Genomic DNA, 25,064 nt, shown 5'->3' on the forward strand with positions numbered 1-25,064 from the left:
GGTCTCAAATTTCTCCAATAAAAGTGGAAATTACATCTCAATATTTCGTCAGAGATTAAAAACAGAATTTTAGATGAATTATCTGATACAAAGATGGAAGTGAGGGTGCTGCTTCAAGATCTACAGAAGTAGAGCACTTTAAGACAATTAAATGATTTCCCTGCAGGCAATGTCTTTTCAATCCAAGCTAATGACATCATTTAAGGAGGATGGTCCATTTAACTGAAAGGATCTTTTACAAGGCAGACAGACAGAAGGCAATCCGGGAATGTTTTCAAGGACTTCCCATATTTCAGAATTATAATGGTGAAATGCCTACATCAAAATCTTAAACTCAAGCATTAATCAACAAAATGAAAGGCTAATTTTATAAGAAAAATGTAATAAAACTCATTTTAAGAAGTTTTCCCTTCATTATTTTTTCCTTTAAAGGAACCAATTCTCTCCTAATGGTAATTATGCTGCTTTGGAGTAATGATAATACTCAGGCAGCTCAGTTTTAGGCTGCTGTTTTTAAAGTGAAGCCAAATCACTTCAGTCACTTGCAAGTTGAAGAGTAACTTTCATAAACTTTTCCACCAGTTTATGTAAGTTAGCTGTGATCTTTCAGATAGAAAGCATTATACTATTGCCTCCAGAATGTACTTTACTACTTTCGGTATGGTCTATATACCAGCCTTTAAATGGCACCACCACCTTTTTCACAAAAGAAGAAAAAAGCAACACCCTCAAATGAATCAGTAAGGGAAAACTGACAGGTTTAGTGTCTGTATCAGCAGTTTAATGCACTGCTATAACTCCTGGGGAGGGGTGGGGAGGGTGTTGGGGTCCTATACCTTGTATTATCTAAATTATTTTCTTGATATTGAAAAATCAGAGCAGAATATGCTGTTTTCTAAACAGTTAAAGGAACACCAACATTTTCATATTAAAATAATATTATTAAAACTAAGACATTATACAAAACTACAAACACCTCTTGTACTTCAGAAGGCGGCACCAGTTTAAACCCAAAGACAGTCTTTTTACCATTTACAATAACACTCAAAGCCATGGAAGTTGTATACACATTAGGATGACATCTGTTAATAAATGATGTGGTTCTGAGGACAGAAAAAAAAAGTTTACCCTATGTCCCTTTAATATCCATTTCAAATTGTCAAAAACTTCAGAAAGCTGGAAAGTGTGAGACATAACGGAGAGATCTTACCATGTAAGCAGGAGCTAGAAAACGTAGAACTAGTCCTGGCTCTTAACCAGATCCCTTTTGCAATCTTGGACAAGTCAGAGCTACTTTGCCTCCACTGCTCCTCTTCATAACAGAGAAGCAGTATTCACATCTTTCTAGAAATGCTGTGAAATGTTGTTGGTTTCATAACATTTTTTTTAAAAATATTTACAGGGAAAAACATTTCATTTTCTGGAGTGCTGTGTCACTTCACTGTTTCTCCCCTGCCTCACCCCTATACACACACACTTTTTCAAAGTAATGTAAGCAGTTGGAGGGAGGGAGAGAGAAGGGGCGGAGGGAAGGTTACAGCATGTATAAGACTAGGATGTCACATATGTACTGATTGATGCATTTCACAGAAAACTGCATACTTTCTTCTGTGACTGCTATAGCATACATCAGATTGACAGAGAAAAGATGAGGAAAAGACCATGAAAGAGGCTCTTTACAGTAAACAGTGAGATGACTCTGATTATCTAAATGAAATTATTTTCCAAGAAAAACAATTTTTGATCCTAATAACATTGCCTTCTCCCCCCCTCCTTTTTAAATATAAAATCAGATCAGGTACAAATGCTGTTATCTAACACATACGAATAGCTCATTGAAAATGGTGGTAGTTCAGGACATACAGCAATATCAAAGCCAAAATTTTCCCTCAGTTTGAACACACACTTTTTCAATTCTCACTGTCACTCAAAAACCAAAATATCAACTGTAAAAAGTAAGTGGTTTTAGTTTAAGGACTTAACTGAGCTTTTGTCACTCCACTTTCTTCCCCACATCAAGAACATGAGTATCCTGCAGCGGTAAACAAGTAGCACAACAAAAGAATGCTGACTATTCAAGCCTGAATATAGTAATATGGAAATAATAATAAGTAAGTGGCAATGCACAGAATAATACCACTGCGTCCCTAACCACCTGGGCTTTTTCTTAGTTGGCAGTTACATTTCTAGTAAAGGAGGAAGATATTTCTATGGACTTCAACTGACATGATAGATTTAATTCCAGTCCCTGCTACACACCTACTGTACCACCTAGGTCCTCCACTAGTATATTTGCAGATCTGTTTCCAAACCTTTTCTCCCACTTTTTGTTTTTATCCTGCTTAGGTTCTCTGAAGCATGGACTCATTCAAATTAAGGGCACATACATACAGTGGAGGATTCTAAAACTGCCTTGATCCAATGAAAATAAGATGACACATGAAAAATACATTACACAAATTTATTGGCACTTAGCCAATTTTCATAGCTTTTTCATTTTTTCACCCTAAAAGCTAAAGCACAGCTTCAGTTTGTACATAAACTGAACTCCCATAAGCAGCCAATTAATCTAGGACCATCAACAAAACTGTATCAAAATAAAAATCTAATTATTATAAAGGTTCCTTTTGATATTGGTTCCCACAAAAGTATCTGCATCTACAACAGTTATGCTAATGCACTGTCAGATTTCCTCGCATAAATGTACGATCTTCTAAAAATAATATATTTTGACAACAAATTATTGAAAAACACTTGACAAAATTGTGCTAGAGAACACTACATGGAAGCTAGTCAGTAACGTGGGAGTACTAAAGGACAAGACTCCAGGATCAACTTCTTCATGCATTATTATAACAGTATGTGTCTTTCTATCACTACCAAAGCCCACTTCTGTGCAGGATTAGAGGTATATTGAATGAATAAAATTACTAATCACTGTTCTATTTGTTCTTATTTCATGAACATCATTTTATTGAATAGTATATGTATTAGCCAATAAAACATGCTGGCAAAAGAAGTTACTTCTGGGTATGGAAGGGAAATACAACACACAAAGATAACTTTGTTCAAAATATTAACAAATCACTGGTATATTACTTAGAACAATCTTACAGATGAAGAAACTAACATGAAAAAGCCATCAGAGCTAGACAACTGACTCTCAGTCCCAAAGGATCCATGAAGAACTACAGGAGGATCATCAATGTAAGTACCAAACCAAAAGGACAAATTATGCCCTCACCTGTACAGCAGTGGGAACCAGAATAACTAGTTAAGTTGTAAACACACTCTTCTTTATAGCAGTGCTATCTTAGAATAGCATTGTTCTGGTTTAATTGTTAAAAGGCAGGGGGAGCCCAAAGAACAATCTAAACCACTCCAGTTCTGAGCTACTCAATTTATTTCTCAGTTTTAAGGTAATTATCATTGTTTTAGGTTGTTCAGTTTCACACAGATGATTTTCAGGTTTTTAAACATTTTGACTCAGTAGATTTGCTTTTTGTACAATATGTTCACCTTCTTGGATTATATTCATGATGGTCTCCATTGAAGGCTATTTTTAATGTAAGACCTGAATCATCACTAACTGCAGATACAGTGAAGAAATTCTCTACCTGACATTCCTGAGAAGACACTAATCACAGAACTTGGAAAAGAAGTCAGATGAAAAAAGACTGGCCAAGAGATTTAATTAAGGTACAGACACTCAAGGCTCTTTCCAAAACATAGCAAGCAGCTATTTGGTACCAACACAGTACGGTATGAATCACTGCACCTCATTATTATTCCCTAAAAATGAAAACAAAACCAAACAAAAACTCCCTCAAAACGTCTGTTTCCAAAGGACAAAGGCAATTAACGGGGGGGGGATCCAATCCAATGACAGTGTATTAGAGTGGCAAGGGAATTTAAAGATGCCATATGCATTAAGTTATATTTCCTAAATTAGGGCTTAAAGACAACAAGAATTGTAGATTCCTCAGACCTGTTCAAAGTTAAATTTAGCCCAGCTTGAAAACATCCTGGGAGCACAACAAAACTGGATTAATTTCCCTTCTCAACATAAGCATTTGTAAAGGTAGAAATCCTTGTAGATTCTATCTTGGAAAAGGAAAATAAAATGCCACTAATACAAACATGGTAGTGGCTTAGTTGTGGCACACAGTCTACCCAAAAATAGGCATAGCTGTGCTGTCTTCACTCTTCATACATTTGGTGTTCTGCACATCATAAAACATTCCTTTTTTTCTGCCTATCTTGAGCTATACAACCAAAAATGATCCATAATAATTTTATACAGACTTCTTAACATAATCCAAGAGATGCTTCTACAGAATACTAAAAAAATAAATAAATAAAATATTCTTTCTATGTATTATGGTTATGTTCCTACACAAGCCAGTTACCCAATATCTCAATGACTGTTAATGAAACTGAAAGCCTAATTAGCAAGATGAGGGGAATAACCCCAGCATTCTGGCCCACCTCCAATATGAATAATTGCATCTACCTATGCAAAATCCCCCTTGTCATTTCAATTAGGTGAGATATTCCTCATACCCTTCTCTTAAATCGCTGGGTATTGTTTATAGTGCCATTGTAAAAGCTACTGCATTCTACCCTAGGTATAGCTGTATTTTGATAGTAGTGATGTGGGAATTCCTACATATTTTAGTTACTCTGTTCAAAAAGCCTAGTGCTCTCTGTTATTAAAGGCTCTGTTATTTAAAAAAAAAAAAAAAAAAAAAAAAAACACAAAAAAAAACCAAAACACACCCCACTAATTCATGGTGCATATTATTATTAAAAGAAGTATAATATCTGTGTAGAACACAGGTAACACCTTAACAGGTATCAAGGTACAAAAATAAGTCAACCAGGTGTAAGCATCTCTTTGGCAATTCAGCAGCATAACAAGCAGCCACCTTATCACACTATCACAACTCTGAAAGTCTCAGAAATTTAGCTAAAGCTAATACCTCTGCCTACTGACTGTGAAATCCTACCAGTATGTTAAAACACCCTTCTAAAAATGTATATATACACACATCAAATTTAGCAAGGAAGAGAATGAAGTCAGTCACCAATCAGCCCTTCCAGGGCCTCCAAAACAACAGTTGCACCCATTTCTACACCTTGCTTCCTGCTCAGCAGTATGCACACGCCAAATACTTGTTCCCCAGAACAGCCACTGATTCCCCCTCATCGCTTTCATTTTGTCTCACTCCCCTACCATCCCCAAAACTCTCTAAAAAGCCTAAATTTTGGATTATGATTTATTTAAAATTGTTCATCTGACTAAAAAAGAATTCCTACTTGAAAAAGGACTTAAAACTTTGGTAGGTTTAATGTTGACTTAGAGGGACATCTGGGGTTTATTATTGCCTCACCATATCAGAGAGCTTTCTTCCTCTCCTCTTTTGGCTCTGAATTGCCACTGAAATGGTTATTAGTAAGTAAACTCCTGGATGCTTACATTAGCCATGCTAATACGGCCCACAGTCCTTTTATTGTGCACTCCTGCTTTAACTCTCCCTATCCCTTAAAAGATACAGTTTTAACAGACTATAAAATCCACTTAGAAAAGTACTCACTGTTTTTAGTTATGAAAGCTAAAAGATATCTTTCATTTACGAAAATATGTAAGTAGATATCTGCATCAAAAATCCACATTAACACTAACTGTACTTACTATTTCATGCAACATTTCAGTAACCACATCAGCAATTTATTGCTCCGCTATGGCAGTATGGAAACTTCCACAATAAAATACAGGCCAGGAGTGAAAAGAGCTGTAAAACCATAAAAAAAAGTTTGCTTTTTTCTTGCCCTGGTCTCCTAGGACTGTAAATCTCGGGCTTTCTTTTTCCTAAATTGTCTTTTTTCAAGGATTACCAGTGTTATAAATACCTTTGCCTTCTACCGACTAGACACATTTTCTTCTGTAGACTCACTTCCTGTGGGAAATGTTACATCGAAAATTACACACGTGCACGCACTATTAGAATTGCGATCATTGCCACACTTCTGTTAATATATTAAAAAAAGCACTAAGAATAGAACAGCTTTCACTTTATCATTATCTTCTATAAAAGGAATACCACTCCTGCATGGGAGATAGTAATATACATATTAAAATTTATTTCAAAATACAGTATAAATGAATTTCCATTAAGTAGACCTGCTGGGGAAAAAGCTGCACACACCAATGATTAAGCGTAAGTGTACATCCTTCCTTTAAATACGCATAGCAGCAATAGCTTAGATGTAGGAGTTCAAATCATGGCCAGTCTTGCTGCATATACAAATTTGCATCAGGCAATGCTAAATTAAGAAGCATCTCTGATAAGTTTACAAAAGACAAAGAAAAAATTGGTTGTAAACTCTTCTGCATTGCAAAGATGTCTTTTGTCTGTCAATCAACAGAAAAGTATTATTCCACCATCACAAAAGGCAAACCTTTGGAGGCAGTATAGGTCTGTGTGTTGTGCAAATGTGCAGTTGCTAAGAAGCAAATATGCTTCTCTTCTAATCAAATAGCCCAGCTCAGCAATGCTGCTGGCTTGGGGCAAGAAGCAAATTCCACCAGCCACAAACTTAGAAACAGTCTTGAATTATTTGTTGCTGACCGCTGGCTGAACCCTGTCCTGATGAGCACCATCACCATTAGCCACTTCTCAGTGTATTCCATCAACCAATGGCAATAGCAGCATGCTACAGCTCAGGCTGCAAGGAATTGATCAAACAGGGTAATGAGACTATTTCTTCATGGAGGTTATTTTAAATGAATATAAATATTTTCTTTCTACATAATTTGCCACAAAAGGTCACTGAACTCCCTGCGATTCTAAAGAAAAATGCTGTGGTATCCCCTTTATATATTTGAGTTAGGATATAGCCAACAAACAATTCCGGGCATTTTTGATGATCGTGTAAATCTTAATGAGGTGGCATCCCAGACAATTGATTAGCGGCAACATTTTATCTTCACATTTAGTTACGAACAAAAAGAAGATTTGGTGCTATTTTAGAAAATCATGATATACCTACGCCCTTAAAATCTTTCATGAGAGAATATATTCTGTGAACCTAAAGACTTACACTTTTACTATTACAATAGATCATACATATTTAGCTATGCTTGCCATACTTTGATATTATAGCCCTTCCTATAGATTCTTTCAACTGAACTCATATGTTAAAAATACCCACTTTGTATCAGAGTCAAGTTACTGATAAGGAGAGCCACATTCAGACACCCTGTCTGTCATTGTCGTCTTCTTTTAAAGACTACTATAAAGAGACACCAAGAGATCCTTGAAATTTAATTCAAACCAACTGCTACAAAAACCTCACCAAGGCTCTCCTTGCACCATGTAAGATTTTTAGTCCTACCATTTCCAGTACTGGACAATTTCTCCAGTGCTTGGAAAGCACAATAATAATGATTTAAATACCAGTTTAATAGTATTTTATTAACAAAGGCATTACACTAGGGTAGTACTAAGACTATGATAAATAAATAGTGCTTATTATTTTCTACTTTTAGGGATAATAATATAAAAATATTCCAATAGGCCAACTAAACACAATTGTTCATGTTTGAGAGTTCACAAGGTTATGTTACCTTGAAAAACTTTAAGAAAATACTTTCAACACAAAAGAAAATTTAGATTTACACCCAGGGATGAGTACAGCACTTGAAAATGCTGGTTAAAATAAAAAGTAAAAAAAAAAAAAAATAAAAGGACTTAAAATTAGTTAGCCTTGTCCTGATTAATAAGAGTCCACTTACATAATAATAGAAAGCGCTTTGGATTTATTTTTTTTATTCACCCAAAATATTCAAAGCCATTTTTTTAAAAGCAGAATAAAAATGTCTTATCTGAAACTCTGTTCTTCATATTTTGTTGGGATCCTCAGATCCTCAGGCTTTTTTTTTTTTTTCTTTAAATGAATGTTTCCGACCAGTAGATGAAATAAAAATAAAAAATAATTAAGAAATTAATAAGAACAGTAACAATTACAAAAAGAGTTTAGTTCAAGAGGATTCTCCTCCTGCCTCCCATCCCCATTAAAATACTATTTACAGAGCGTTCTTTTGTCTTTATCGATACCGTCATTATACCTTGTATGGCAATGAAATGCATCTAAGGCTTGAATAGAATAAAGCAACTCAGATGTGCTTGTTCTACCGAGCCACCATTTCTAAATTTTAAAAAAAAATTTTTTTTAAGAAAAGTTGACAAAAATAAAACGGTAGTTCTGTGATAAAAAAGATAGCTCGTTTGGCTGGTTATTCCAAAACATAAAGGCCGTTTCATCTGTTACACAGACCCTACAAATTTTTATTGTTTATCCATAATTTCTTTAAAAAGTGAAAGTTCCCAAAAATAAAAAGTAGACAATTCTACATTAACGTTGAAGATCTATAAAAACCTCTGAAAGGACATGATGCTAGTACTATTCAAAAAGTACACAAATCCTGGGAAACTGTATTTTAAACATGGGTGGAGGAAGCCAATTGATACATAAATCCTAATTTTTCCTCAAAGGGATACCATATTAAGTCCTAAATTCTTTAAAAAAAAAAAAAAAAAAAAAAAACACACTAAACCAAAACACACACACCACAGTATAAGTGGTCCCTTACAACACCTATAAAAAACAATATTCACTTGCACTTGCAGGGGGGCGGGGGGATGGTGGAAGTCAGCACCCACCAGCAGAAGACATCTCATCTGCGGACTAACATTTGACAAAAATCAGTGGAAACAGCCAAGAAGCCAATACAACTTCCAGTGCCAAGGAGCCAGATGGCACTGCTGGAAAAATTATATCTACAGACTGGCAGCTTGATCCCATGATTATTGCCCAAGGGAGGAGGAAGAGGAAAACAAGAGGTATTTCAGTCTGACGGAGTAAATCAATTATCACCAGCTCACTATGGCATTTTCACATTTATTTTTATACCGCATTCTAAATATCGCTCAAATGAATGAGAGCACTGGAAGATTCCAGCGATCTGAGACAGAAGAAAAAAAGGTATGCCATATATTAAAAAAGCAATATGTACTTAAATGCACCTCTATCAACTGCATCACATAGTCCATATTTCCAAGTGAAATTTGCGGATATGTTGTGGTTAACAAGTAAAGACAAAGTTTTTATTTTGCAGGTTTTATTTTCCACCTAAAATTCCAAACGTTATCTATACAGATTACAGGGAAAAAAAAAACCTCTGCACTTCTCAATGTTATGACTACATTCTTTTGTGTATTTTCAACTCTTAACTTGCAGTTATTTTACACACACAATTACAGAATAACCATTTTGCTAAAATATTCCAAAAAGCTTTGATCAAAAAGTTTGTGGTAGTCTGACCAATTATTTTTCTGTTAAAATACAGTATTAAAGGAAGCTTCTGAAGAAGGTGTTAAAGGGAGAAAAATTACTCCACTCCTACTTTCATGTAAGGAAAGCTGTTCTAGAATCAAAAAGACAAACTTTTTCCCCATGACCTTCATATGCATACATATTCAAATTACTAAACACAAAATAGACAGAACTATAAGAATGTGTTAGATTCTCCACCTGAAAACAGGCAAGGTTAATTTTTTTTTTTTATTTGAAGTCAATGACAACACTTCCATTAACTTCTTTTCCAGGCAACAGTAATAATAAGGCCCATTTCCCGTATCCATGCTTGCGAAAGAGTAATTTATGTTACCTACCAAAAAGACTTGGACCATCTTCACTTCACTTGTCTCCATCCCATTTTCATCTTATAGCACAGCCATGTACACAGTCCAAACATCCTCCTGCCCCCAGTCACGTTTTTTCAACACTAATCCTTTCCCCTTACCTCTTCAATGCAAAGTGGTGATACACAAGTGCAGATACGTGAAGCACATAATAAACTAACTGCATCTTTGAATATGCGTTGTGAGTATTTACACATCACCCATGTCCCTATACAGAAATACAAAATTTGACTGCTGACGAACAAGAAAAAAGATGTTTTACATTAAGATTAGGATATCTCTGTAATGTTATTATCAGGCTGTGATGTACTTTCCCTTAATGAATGTGCGTTCAGGTAGACAGAGCATATTCAGAAGGCGGCCAGGAAAATCTTGTTTAGACCAGAAGAGGTTTTCCTCCATTTTATAGTATAGGATCATTCCTAATTCCTGGCCCAAAATGGGGCCTCAACTATTTCTGACTACCAGCAGTAGAGAAGACAGGGCTAAGATCCACATGAGATATTACCTGTCATTATTGCAACAGTTAGTGGTGGATAGGCTCTGACTAATATTAGTTAAGAAACTGTAGTAATAAATTTAGTTTGGAGAAAAGATGGCATTCAGCATTTTTAGTCTGCTACTCTAAAGTCCTACTCTTGTAAGTAATCCAAGTAAACATCTATGAAGAATTACTGAGGAAACTATCAGTCAAACTAACACTGTCTAGTGACAGATGTCCAAAGGAAGTATGGTTCCTGCTGCAGATTTTTAAGCAGTGAACAGTACCCACAACATCTTCTTGGTAAGGGCAATAATGAACTTGCCCATATAGTGGATATGATAAAGATTTAATTTACAATTTTTTTTTCTTTGCAAAACACTTTAATAAACCTTTTCATGACATAGTTTTTACTTTTCCATTCAAAGTTTTTACTTTTCCATTCAAATTTAATCTCAAAATTCACAAATATTAATCCACTGCAACCTCCCTTTTATTTAAAAGGAAACAAACCCAAATCCACTAAATTAATGCCTGGATTGCATGACGCCTGACAGAAAATAGGCAAAGCGTATCTACAGACACACTTTGCACCTCTACAGAAAATAGTAATCAGTTAAAACACAAAAACAGGAATATGGGAAATATCTTTTTCTGTTCATTAGTAATACTTACTTTTATTGCAAGGCTGTATTTTTTTTTTCAGTTGGTTCCTATATACAGGCGCACTAAGGCCTCATCCTTGACATGGAAAACATGAAGTACCACACAGAGCACTGTTTTACGTATTTCTGATCTAGCCTAAAACAAACCATTATGTTTTTGTAGAGTTTATTCTCCCCTGAGATGTCTGGGGATACTGCATAGTACATGCTGGACGCAGACCCATTTTCCTGTCATACTTGGTAGATATCAGGAAGCAAAGATGCCTCTTGCCTTGAATGCCAAGCAGCAACAATCTGTTGGACTTGTTCACCTCTGGAAACGTACTAGAAGAGTACCCTCCTCAAGGTGCCACTGAAGTAGCGTGAAGCAGTGCTATCATCTACGATTGATGCATCTGTCTGTTTCTGGGAGGGAAGGAGTAAGGAGTAATGGAAGCTGACTTGCCACTACTGCTTGGCAGGAGCAAGAGGAATTACAGGGAAATCAGAAGGTAGAAATTCACTCAGCTGAGGAAAGCATTAATAAGGTCCTAAATCCATAATTAACAGGCTCCAAAACACACTTGAAAAGCTTATCACATATCAGAGAGGCTGAAGGAAAATCTTCCCTCTTCCTTTTTATTTCAGCTATTTGTGATGTATAAGAACCAATCTAGAAAAACATTAGGCCAACAAGCAATATAAAGTAAATAGAAAAATCTATTGCACTTCAGCTTTCTCTTTTGTTTTTTTTTTTTACCATAATATTGTTAGATATCTTGAATAAAATTATGATCTAATATGAAGAAGAAATGGGTTAAGCAGATCATTATTTGTTTTTTATTGTGGATATTGTCCTGTGTAGTGGTGGAGCATACATGGCTGTTTTGTTATTGCTCAGTCATTGAAGCAACATAGATGAAATAAAATGAGCAACAAACCATGTCATCTCTCCCATGGGAGAAAGGTAAATGTTAAAAGAACACAGGGGTTTATTGTTTAATAGGAAGTTTTTCATCATGATAATTAGAAGTTCAAATGTTTTAGTATCATCAATTTGTACACACTGTTAACCTACATGATGCCATTTTTAACTTTATCGTTGACTTTAATAGGCCAAAATTTCACTTTAAACTTCTGCTTCCTATCAGAAATTAATCCGTTCTGTTCTGTGCAAATGGTTTAAATCAAAATTAATTAATTAGCTTTGCATATTTCACATGCACTTTTTTTTTTTTTTTTTAACTTCTTGCTTCTCCAAAATAAGTCATTGCTGCTATATTCACTGCTGTGGATCCTACAAATGAACAAACAAGCAAGCACTTCAGCTGCCTGTTCTTTTCATAAGGTTTCAACAGCAGTTACATGTGGAAAGTTAAAGACTCTTCTTAGTCTTCAAATATATTCATGACAGAAGGGGAAATAAAAAAAAAGGAAATACACCATTATTGTGTCCTTTATGGACAAAACAGAGTCAAATGTCAACAGACTGACAAGAAGAGTTTACGGTATGTATCCTCTACGAGGAAGTACAGTGCAGCACTGCAACAAGCTGCCTGGGGAAGACTGAAGTTTACCATCAGAGATTTTTAGGAAAGATGAGACAGGTGTCTGCCAAGAAATGTCTCGGGCATGCTAAAGGTGATACTCTGACTACTTTTAAGGTCCCTCCTATCCAACAAGGAGTTGATCTTCTTCACAGCTTTTGACAATTTCAATAAAGTTAGCACTCTCTTCTCATTTGTTAAGCAAACAGATTTGGATCTGGGAATTTATGCACACATGGTCCCATGTGCACCAATATCCTCATAAACTGAATTTTTAAAATACGCTTCACATTTTAAGTTCCTTTCTAGTATGTTTTACTTTTCATTGTGTTCCATCAACTTGTAAAAGACTGTATTCTGGGTGACATCTAAATTGTCCGTAAGTGTCTCAGCCTAATTCCCTAGTGATGCATCCTTCCTCTGACAGCCTCATCATACCACATTGGAAATTCTAGACTTCAGTCCTCCTGCTTGAGATTGAGTTGCTAATTACGATTTCTTAGAATTCTGAAAGCAACATTTCTGATCAGTTGTATTACCTTTTCAGCTGGAAATGTCCCAGAAATGCAAAATCATAATACATTGCAATACATAGTATTTCCTCTGCCATACAACATCTGTTCAGACACAGCAAGAGAGTCTACTAAACTGTTGATGAAAACATAGAATTACCTACATATATCAAAATAGTAAATTACATTATTTCCCAGTCAGAATTCTGACAGTAACTAGCATCCTCTCAAAACTAAGTTGGCATGCCAAAGTCCAGTCTTCACCCATTCCCCATGGCACTGATGCTATTGCCCTCCTGCCGGCTCCTAGTAAGAGCATAAATTAGAAGTCACCTTTTCTCACCAAAGATTAAGTGTCCCTGTAAACCTAGATCTTACCTCCCCTCAATATGATCTTTTTTAATCAAGCTTGAATATTTAAAGAGATATAAGGAATATATAAGTATATAAGAAAATACATGCTTTTCTGCCTTCAAAGAGATCTACCTATGAGAAAAACAAGACTAATAAAGAAGTTTCTCACTTCTTTGAATGGCTGTCATGTGCTTAGTTTGGAACTCTCTCCAGTACTGCAAAGCAAATAACTAATCTCCTAGAACAACTCAGGTACACTTGCAATGCTGTCTTCCCCAAAACAACCAAACATCCTCTCCATGTACATGACTATGATACTAAAATAGTTGTAAACCAATACAAGACTGGGGGGATAGGAAGGGCAAAATGAGAGAGAAGAGGACAGAAAAAGCCTAGCTGCATTTTCCATTCTCCAACCTTTGCTAACTTAGTTGCTAATACTGCTTAACTGGCTCAGTGATGGAACACAGTTTTTGCTTTAATAGAGTGTCTCAAAAATAAACTCAGTAGGAATGTAGTTGAAGAAAGTAGGAAAATACTTGTATATGCATTGTACATAAAGATAAGGTCTTACGCTGAACTCTACCCTTCTTCAGTGACAGTATTCAAACATTTATGCCTACCAAATAGGGAAAAAATTAAAAGAAAAAAAGAAACATAATCAGTACTTGTATTTGAGACTTAAAATATCAAAAGCAGCACACAAAATTTAGTCACGCAATTTTTCATTCTCACCTGATCAATCAAAATGCAAAATGTGATGTTCATGCAAAGGAAATACTATAGATCATGTAAAATAGTTGACTCAAGCCTGCAAAGGCTTGTATCGAACTTTTCCAGAGGAGCCGCATGAAAACAAACTGCTAAAACCTGTTGTTTCATCCAAAAATTATATCAAGAAAAGCATGCTCTGATGACAAACAGTTGAAAGTAAAACCCCTTCATTTATTCTGATTCCCCCTATTTTGCTTGCTTAGGCCCTACCTTCCTCCACTTCAACTATGGGGAATTTTTAGTATGAGATTCTCACCCTATTTAACAATTTTCTACTAAAAAGCATATTTTATTCATAAGCTATAGCCAAATATGATAATGTGAAGAGCATACAAGTCCCCAGACACATTTTTAGTACTTCTTTCATCTTTACATGCTCAAGGCAACATTTCTAGACCTTCCACAGAAATGATGATGATCTAAATTATTTTTTCACAGCATTCACTGTGATCTTTTTAGATCCAGTAATTACCCAATCACGTACTCCCTGCAGAGCTAAACAGACATATCTTCTTCAGAAGTGGTCGGTTCACTCACAGTACTTACGAAGTCAGAAAGTTTGTTCCTTTAATACTAATGGCATTTCCTACTATGGAATCAGGTTACCATACCATAAAACAAAAAATTTTACTGTTAAAAAAAATCCCTTGAGATCATAAAAGAAGATTACACTATTAAATAGGAAAGTTTCAGCGTGGCATTGAACCTAGATTTAATACCATCCTAAGAAACCTGAAAATTAAATGAAAGACAGTAACTTTTTTCCCCATTAATGTCTCAATCAAAAATAAGTTTGTTACCAACTTTAAAGAAAGTCTTACTATTTCAATTTTTAAGTATTTTGGTATGCTTTGGTTTTTAACTGATAAAGACATATATTTTCCACTACACACATTCTTCAAAATACAGATGGAAGGGGAGTAAGAATTTACAAGACATAACATTGTTATACAGTGTACTATACAAAAACCTGTCATTTAAGTTGCAAGAAACCTAGTCATCAATAAGTGAAAAAATACCCCGCTCAAAAATCAATTATGTTGAGTCTTTTGTATAGAGAAGTAGTACACCTTTCAGGCAACTGGTATTAATGAGCAGACATGGCTATAGAATCTCCATCTGTTTTTCTGACAAAGCTGTGACTACTCCAGTCTCTCATTGAAATTCCATTAATCTGGTGCACCAAGGACCAATGCGAAAATCAAAACTCCATCTAACCCTTTATCAGCTCACAATAACCTACAAGTGAACTCTGCCTGTTAGCATACAGCAAGTTATGATTTTGCTATCAATCAGGCTGTTAGCCAATAAAAAAAAAAAAAAAAAAATCAAGTTAAGAAAGGAGTGCCTGGCAGTGCTGTTTTGTTTTGTCTGTCTTGTTTTTGGGTTTGTTATTTTATTTGGGGATTTTGTTGTGTTTTATCCCTTTTCCAATTTCTGTAGGGTGTCTGGACATGTAAGCCTATGCATCATTCTCCTTCGTTGTGATTTAATTGCTGCCAGCAATCAAGTCAAAGCATCACTGAAGTGTGCTTGAATTTCATTAGAAGATATAACTTATGCTACTTTCCTACAGTACCTAATAAACCATAAAGAAACCAAAACACATATGGCTTGAGGGAATAACTGGAAAATTAGGTGGCCATTTGGGAACTGAGTGAACTTTTGAACCAGAGGAACAGAGAAAAAGAAATATTAAAAGGAAAGACAGACTTAGAATGCACACAGAGACATGGGGGTTTGACCTTTTCAGTACCTAGAAAATTACATTAGCATTATGAAAAATACATATCATGTTTAGAGTTTATAATCCATCAAAGTTTAGATACTTTGTTAGTGCCTACCATAAGGTAAAAGTCAAAAGGACAACATAACAATCAGATTTGACAAAAGGCCTTTAGGTGACCTGTGCTAATTCAGTTATCCCATACTTATTGTTAAATGGATTATCTCTCTTGTAATTAATACACCATTAGACAAAGGTCACACAAAAACTCCAGGATTTTACAATGACTGTAATGTACACGTAATACACTAATTCTTTATCTGTTACCAAGCGGGTGCCTTCACAAATTATATTTTGACAGTAACACTGCAAAGTCAAATAGTGACACTTTCAGAAGTCATACAAACCTTGCAGTCTAACTCAGGTATATAAAGGTAAATGTCTGGTTTTGGGGGTTTTTTTAGCAGAAAATGTATATAAAAGGTTTCACATAAAAATATGAACGGACTCAAATATAAATAAAGAACACCTCAATTTGGTTACCTATAGTTAGGCCCTTCTGTTAATGCTGAGAGCCTTGATCCTACACAAATGAGGTTTTACAGCAGCACAGAGCCCTGCTGAACTAAACTGGTAACCATGTAAGATCAAACATCTACCTTACAGATCCAGCTTCTTGAGTAGGATTTAAATATTGAATATTAACAGACTGCTAAAAAACAAAAATACAGTATTAAGCTTCAACAAACCCATTCATGCTTATGAGAACTGAAACAAATGGCGCCTCCAAGGATCAATCTACCTCTTATAAGATTCTCCCAACATACATTTTCATACTTAGTCTAGGTGGCCAGACTTGAATGATGGACTATACACATTAAAATCAAAATGGTCTTAGAATGACACACTGAACATTCAAAGAGGAAAACAGAAACACTCCTCTCAAATGAAAGTATTTACAGATCAAAATCTACCACCTTTTCCTCAACTTTTCCTCATGCTGTGCTCCCACTAGATAATTAAAGAGGATTTATCATAAAACATAGAAAGACCAGTGAGGTAAAATCATCTTAAATGTAACATAATCACACGCACTATATTTCTGCCTAAACTGGAATGAATTAGTCAAGATATTGTTGGGCAGCTATTATACCTACTCTCATAATTATAACTTCCAAAATAGGCTAAAAATTAATCACCCATCTGTACAAACTCATACGGTATTTCATATACTCTTGCATCAGCTTTCTTCAGCCATTCATTATTTAGGTTTATGAACATTATCACTTTTTTCTTGATTAACTGTTTTGAAAAAAATCTGTAATCATATCTCCTATTAAATAGTCATACAGTTTTGTCACATACCCACATGCAATCAGTACCATGTTACTAAGTTACAATTAGAAATAATGTTAAGATTATGTTTGTAAGCAAAAATAAATACATGGAAAGTTGCATTCATCTGTAGTTTGGAAAATTAGCTTGGGTTTTCTAAAAGCCATATTCAATTTGACTGATAATTACATTTCAACCAGAAGGCAAAAAAGCTTGTCTTTATTTTTTTAACAGAAGGTCACATTGCCAAAGTGCAACAAGCTCAATATAAAAAAAAAAAAGTGTGATTATTATTGTTACACATTTTACAGAGTTCTGGATATAAAAAAAATTGCATTATTCTGAATCAGTGGTTAGAAGGTTTATCACTTATGCATGTACTTGACTTATCCCTGTTCTGCAATAGACATAATTTTATACCTCATAAAAGCAATTTATGTTTCCAAAGGGAATAATCTGGATAACATAAAATGTGGAGTGCTATGTTGCAGGAAGCATATTTTCATTCAGCAATTGTATTTCGAGATGGAGCTGCACAGTTTGATCATCATATCATGTCAGAAAACATCATTCACTAGTAAGTCTATCTAACTTCTAGTGCCACAAATTAATATACATCGTTAATTTATTTGTACATATACTTAATTTATTGCCATATATTATCCATAGAAGGTATTTATATTATGTATACAATAAACGAATCTCAAAAATATGGACACTATGCTAAAGCAAGCTTGTTAACTGTTGAAATATTCAATTGTTCATGTCTTCAGAACAGTCGTATTTAGCATTAAATTTAATGAATACAAAATAAAACACATGGAAAACAGCTATGGAGCCTAGATTTTTTTTTTAAATACAAACTCAAATTTAAAATTTATATAATGAAAACATTCTACAAAAGACTGTCTTAATGGAAGGAAACATTGTAGGAATAATTAATTTAATATTTTATGAACCTATTCTGCATGGAGTTTGCAGAAAAATATCAATCACATAAACTGTTTCATTATTTATTAGATAAATAATACAGTAAGCCATTAAGTAGTACAATAAAATTAAGCAAGAATCTGATAATGTTGAATTAACAAACAATTTGTTACTACAAATATTCACACTTTTTTAGCCACTGATCTATCTTTTAAAAGATATGCATCTACAGAAGATGCTTTGTTATGAAAAAACATGAGTTTAAAAAAAAAAAAACAGGTAAATTTGAGACAGCTTCACTATGCTCTAGGACCACTAGAGAGAGCTCTTCAGTTCCTTTAAAGGTTCTTGTAAAGGTAAGAAAACTGTCCAGCTGTGATGCTTATCTGTTTGTCTGATTTCCAACACTAACATTCGCATCACGAGGATCTGATTACATGAGTTTGTAGCAAACTGGCAAATCTAGTACGTTCTAAGGTAAACAGTGTCACATACCATCAGAAGGTGCTTCATCCTCTTTATCATATCGGTCAGATGCTATTGAGACACTATCAGGAGGCGAAGAAAGAGAGCCCTCAGACTCTTCCTCATCTTCCAATTCTGTAAGTCAAAAATACATTGCTAGTTAAAATAGTCTATCATACAAACGCAGACAGAATACAAAGGCAAACATTTTCATTAGTAAGGAGGATACCAATTCCTATCCGAAACAGAAAAAATCCCATTTCTCACGTACTCTGGTAGTGCACACCTTGTACATTCAAGCGCCGCTGTGAGCACTTGCTGTTCTAGGGCTACCTTCTAACAGGCCGCATACATGTGGCTGCAGTGGTTTCCCTAAATGCTGTCATATAAAGAACCCGTTCCCAGCGCTGCACAGCCAACAGCTTCTCACACATGGGGGGAAAGAAACACACACCGTGGCAAAGAGGTGGATAAGGGCAAACACCAGCAGGAAGAGAAACGGGCAGTGCCAAGCACCAAAGTTCTGCCTCCCCAAGTGCAAGAAGGAGCTGCAGCACCTTCCCTCCCAGGAACTGCCAAACTACTTTTGGCAGCAGTTTGTCGCCCTCTGCCCACTTTCGCTTTTCTTCACCATAATTAGGCACCACTTTGCAAATGTTGTATGTGTATTCCTCACATGAAACTAAAAATGGAATTGCCTTCTGACAGCACCCTGTCTGAACCTGTGGCTTAATGCAGCATTCTGTTGATGAGTTTCTTACACAGCTGAGAGCCCTACAACAATATATACAAAATCTACATTATCAGCTAACCTGTGCACTACACTGATCAGCGTGCGTTAAGTGTGAAGGTCTGGGAAAGATAAAGCAAAATCAATATTAGTCAAGGCTTTCATTTAATTAGACAAAATTTAAGTTCTCCCCCTCCAAAAACCCACTATCTTTTCTGAGATTTTTTTTTAATACCATCTAGGAGAAAAAGAGGTGGAAAATAACATAAACTACATTGTTCCTTTAAAAAAAAAAAAAGTATTGGTGAAGGAGGAAAAAACAATAATTAAATATGATAAAAATAACCAAACCAAAATCGTAAAGCTGATGCTCCAACAGATCAAATGACCTTCAATTTTCTTAAAAAGCATATAAAGCTAAATTGCTCAAGCATTGCCTTTTGGTATATCCATATGCAGAAAGCTTTCCAGAGACCTCTAGACATGCTTCTCTATTCATGTGTTCCCTTTTAGAGCACTGTATCAGATAACTAATTTCTCAGAATCCAAAATAAACCCCATGCATAGTGAAAATATTCTCCACAGACATATGAATAACATTCATCAGTAGGACTGTCTATCCATGGCTGAGAGTTTTACCCCTTTGCTTCCCATTTAATAATGGAAAATCATGGAAAATTCAGGGTCTATGCCCAAAAAGCACCATAATTGTTCACAAAGAACAGCACATTTTCTATGCAGATAAAACAACAAAGCCTGATTTTTGCTTTGCTGGAGTTCTTTTACATCCCAAGATTGCTGAATACCAAATTGGTTTTCCCTTCATTAATTTAGTATGCTTTTCTTGGGAAAGCTTTCTTTCAAGCTCCCATGCCACACAACAACTGCTTTGAATCTGAACCTGACTCCAATCTATTTTTGACACAGCCATCTTCCAGTAGCACTCCAGCCATCGTGTTAATCTGATCAAAATATTTGCATTTCATCACACCTGTCAAACCAATCAAAAGTAAATTATCCCTCTCCAGGATTCACCTCTTCCTCCAAACAGAAAACCAGAGAGCAGATAGTACACAGACAGAAAATACTATGCCATATCTACAACCTGCATGATCATCTTTCACACTTACATGCCAGAGACCAGTTGCCTGTCTCTGTCTATATATATATATATGTATATATATCTGTGTGTGTGTATATATATATCTGTCTATATATATCTCTTTATTAGACGATAGACTCCATATAAAAAGAGCAGACATGATATTCACAACCTATAGAGTATCAAAAGTTGTTCCACTCTTTTCCTATCCTAAACTTTTACTAGTAGTAGAATGCACAGAATATATAAACCCCCACCTCTAATGCCCTGGTTGTCAGTCGAAAACGTCCTCTTATCAGCTATGCACAAACGTGCTATCATTTAACCTTCATGAAGGTGCCAGCATAAATTTAAAATATTAGGCTGTATTTCTAGAGGAAAACGTTTCCACAAACACCACACTCCAGCGCTCAAAATTCATGGGCTGAATAGTAAGAGTAAAGCAAAGTATATCTAAATGAGTAGCACTTATGGATGAAAATAGGCGAGTACACACGTAGGAAGAACATCTCCAGAGAATTTTGCCTCACTCAGCTATACATAATCTCTTTAGAGAAGTTGTGATTCCTTATGTAAGTTTGCATAGCTGCACTCTTACCCTGCTCTTCCATTAAGTCACAATACTACCGATTTCTAATTATGCTAAGCTTTTCAAATTCAGTAAACCTTTGTGCTTTGCATTTAAATAAAACCCAGATGATCTAGAAACAAGGGGCTTTCTAATACATATATACTTATTTAGGGCACACTATGTACATATCCTAGATATATACTGTATTTGAAACAACAAAAAACATGAGCGCACCAAACGTAGATTTACAATAAAACAAGTATCTGCCCTAAGTCTACAATATCAAAGTTCAAAATACTCCTAAAACAAAACAAAAAAATTGTTGAGGTATTATAAAGAAAGAAGGTACAAGCTCAGTGCTTTTACAGAGTTTATAGTCTTCAAAGCATTCTCTAGATGTTAAACCCTTAAATAAAGGCTCGAAGACTTCCACAGGAAAAAGCTCACTGAGAAAGACAATCAGAACAAATATACAGATCCCATGTCATACAACAGTATGTTCAGGTACCCACACTTTTTTATGTAAAAAATGTGGAGAATAGGTCACAGACACTAAATACAGCTACAAGCAACCTGTAGCCCTGCAGGGCTAGATTAAACTAAAAATCTTCCATTTTTTGTTTTAGATTAAATAAATATATTTGTAAATTTATATTATACACTGAAATGCAATCCTTAAATCATCTAATTTGTACAGAAGAACTGCAGGCATTTTGATAGGAGAACTGACAATGTGCTCTGGAGTTTTAACAGGCAACGTTTCACAACGTTTTTATGTGATCACATAAAAGAATGACTACAGGCTAGTATCAACCTTGGTTTTTTGCCTTCTAATTCTGGCAGGGTTAAAAGACATCTTAGGAGCGTATGCTATTAATATATAAGGATATTGCTCCTGACAGTTAATAGAGAGGCTTCCTGTTGATTCTGTGGGGTCTCCTGCATTCTTACTCAGAGTAATCGCTGCCCTTTCTTCACTTCACATGCTCCTCCATCAAGGTGTTGCACTGCAGTTTATACTCCACCTACTGAGGAAGACTAGACAGAATTGCATTTGAAGCTACATGTGTTACTCCTTGAACAGTCAGAGGAGTCAGTGTTGAGCAGCACAAGCCACTACTCCTCTCTTCAGGTGCCAAGTACCTAAAAATACACCCGAAAAGCATCAATAAATTAAAGAAAAGCATTCAACTTGCATTTATGTAATAGAAAACCAAACTACAAAGCAACAATGGGCATCAGGTAAATGTATCCAATACAATTTGCAGGCATAATTGAAAGCATTACTGCCTAATCAGACATCTAAAAGCAAAGCATGCTCAAACGAAATGTCTATAGACTCATTAGTTGGCAGCCATTCCATTACAATCACACATAATGTCAGTAGTGCCTTGAACCTGTGCCAATGACAACAGCATAAATTTTGCATCTCATTTCTGTGGTCATAAAATTAATGATCAGTTTAAAAATACTTCTTTGCAAAAGTTATTGCACAAAGAAATGACATGAATGTGTCCCTGTTACGTAGTCACAAGGATAATTAAGGAGTTGATGCTCATTAATATAGTTTCTTGTTTCCCCAGAATACCATATGATTTATCTGGAAGTTGAAAAAAAGTTTAATTAACAGTAGATAGTTAACAGTTACAACAATAACAAAAATATGTACATGAACTGACCCTATTCTCCAGTTTCTGCAATTTAAACTAACCTCTTATAGGTTTGATAGCAGAATCAATATTTTACGTTATCTGTAAAAAAAACCATACAATGTCTTTCCTTATTAAATGCTACCTTTTCCATTACAGCTTATTTATTGATTTAGGAAATACTGCATACCAAAGGGTAAGTGTACCACATTAGGACTGGAGCATAAAAGACAAACTCTCCTCATTGTAACAAGGGTTGCACTTCAGTCCCTGCCCCTTATTCTGAAGATTTCCAACGATTTAGTTGGTACAAGCTGAATATAATAAACAGGGCCATATTACTTTATAAGAATCCAGTTTAAAAGAAAAAAAATCCAGACTTTTTTCCCCATCCCAGGAATTCAATTTCTTCTGCGATAGTGTTATTATAGTAATGAACTCCTAAGCATACAGATACTGCTTCAGCCACTGAAGCTAAAAAAGAGCAACCAAGATGTTTCAGCCAATGCCTCCAAGAGACTTGCTAGCTCGGGGTCCTCAGATCACTAACACTTTCATTTTATTTCCGAAAAAGTCTAGACAGAGTGATGCATTAAAATTGCTCAAGTATAAACAAAATAAAACAACTCACAAAAATAAAAGACATGTAGGTCAAAACACCCTGCTTCTTGCCATTTTGGGAAGTCCCAAGTCACAGCAGGTTGAAATCAATTCCTCCTGTCCAATCTCTGTTCCGCTAAGAACCCATCAAACAAAGAACTGGATTAAGCCACCAAGCGCATAAATGCAAGGTCCTCACTACACATTTTTTCACAAAAATAACTGGACAAAGTTGCTTTCAAGCTGGCACAGGTATACTTTAACCTCCTGGTAGCTGCAGCTGATTTTTTAAGAAGATGCTACTGACCCAATCCACCAGTCATCTTGCAAGACTGGATTCTTCTGACAGCCACTTTCTTGATGTATGCTTTGCCATGCTATCTGCCCCGACACTCATTCCTGAAGAGTATTCTAGAGTCTCATATTAACACGATGGTTTTTAATGGCTTGTTTTGTAAAGGTCAAGTAGGAATTCTTTGGCAGCTATTTGTTAAAACAATACTGAAACAGCATTAGTTTTATAAGCAAATACGCTCCAAGCAAGAAAAGCAACACAACTTTTACTTGCTGAGCTGCCTCTCGTTCTGATGATGCACATCAGGATAAGACCATTTTGTGCTGCACTGGTGGCTGTATCTTGTGCTGCTTGAAATTGCACTTGGCACAGACACTTCACAGATACCAGCTGTGTGTAGCTGAAAGGGACAACACAGTGACTTGCCTACAATGAAACCCTCCAGACTTCCAGGACAGAGTGGTATTTGGCACACTTCTAATGCATCTGATGGTCTCTCCAGAAATACGTCATGATGATCCTCCAAGGACTGCCTAACAACTAAGCCGTATCTTTCCCATTTATGGTTAAATACTAACGATGTATTTATGCTCCTGACTGAAAGCTCAAGTGTGTTAAAATACAGAACTTACATCCTCTAATGACCACAAGCTACTGCCTCCCTTCTCAAGTCCAAAAAGACTCCCACTTGCTGCCATTTCCTGAAAAACAGAGTGTACAGAGACAAAAAAGGAAGTATCACCTTCACACGAAACAGAAAAAAAAACCAGAAAATACAAAGCCTTCACATATAGTGCTACGCTCTCAGCTTGATTATTTCCAGGAAGAAGGTATCTCGGGCTCCAGACACTCACTGCTTTGCCAAGAGCCAAAGAGGCATCTGAGTCATTTAAAGTTTCCTACAGGTGCTCCCAGTAATTACACAGAGAATACCACTGATGCTCTAGAGACACAGGTTTATCTGCTATTATACAACAGTGAAATGAAAATTGAAGTGGACCTTCATCGGTTTTTATCAGACGCAAAAGTGGTAGTTCAGCAAATGTCAAATCATACTTTTCTGTATAAATAGTGCCAAAGTCATGTTCTGCAGATCAGATATAAGGTGCACCCAAGTGCTTTACGGGGAACTTGTTCTGCAGATTCCCATATTATGACTCGATTTGGCTAGTATTTTTGGTGTCTCACTTTCAACACTGAGCCAAAACCTTTTGTGAAAAGTGATTAAAAATATATATTTTACTAAAATAAATGCAAAGAACAGATGGCAAGTGAGCTTCAAACGCAAATACAGTTTCTAGGGCTTATAGTGCCTTTGCCAACTTTAGCACTATTTTTAGCATAAATTGAAAACAAGGTTCTTTTAACTAAACATTTTGGCAGCCATAGTATTGATTCAATTAATCTCAAAACAGAGAAATGCCAAAAACTGTATTAACTCAGAATCTTTGACAAAGTCCAGACTTAGAAGAATACTAGTCTTATAAAAAATGAATCCAATTTGTATGAAAATTATCTAGTTTTCAAGTTCCTTCCCAATTCTAAGATCTAGAACAGGTCACCTTGAGTGTGACTATGGCTT

The 25,064-nt window shown here is 35.5% G+C and overlaps 1 protein-coding gene across 1 annotated transcript in view; it reads right to left on the minus strand.

The window, feature by feature from the left end:
- SKAP2 (src kinase associated phosphoprotein 2) overlaps positions 1-25,064 on the minus strand; it is a 122,285-nt gene that overhangs the window by 79,167 nt on the left and 18,054 nt on the right. The window contains exon 4 of the mRNA XM_075493034.1: positions 18,566-18,670. Within this exon, the coding sequence (XP_075349149.1) occupies positions 18,566-18,670 (105 nt within the window). The remainder of the gene's footprint in view (positions 1-18,565; positions 18,671-25,064) is intronic.

This window comes from Mycteria americana, chromosome 2, assembly GCF_035582795.1.
Source record: "Mycteria americana isolate JAX WOST 10 ecotype Jacksonville Zoo and Gardens chromosome 2, USCA_MyAme_1.0, whole genome shotgun sequence".
Classification (NCBI taxonomy): Eukaryota; Metazoa; Chordata; class Aves; order Ciconiiformes; family Ciconiidae; genus Mycteria; species Mycteria americana.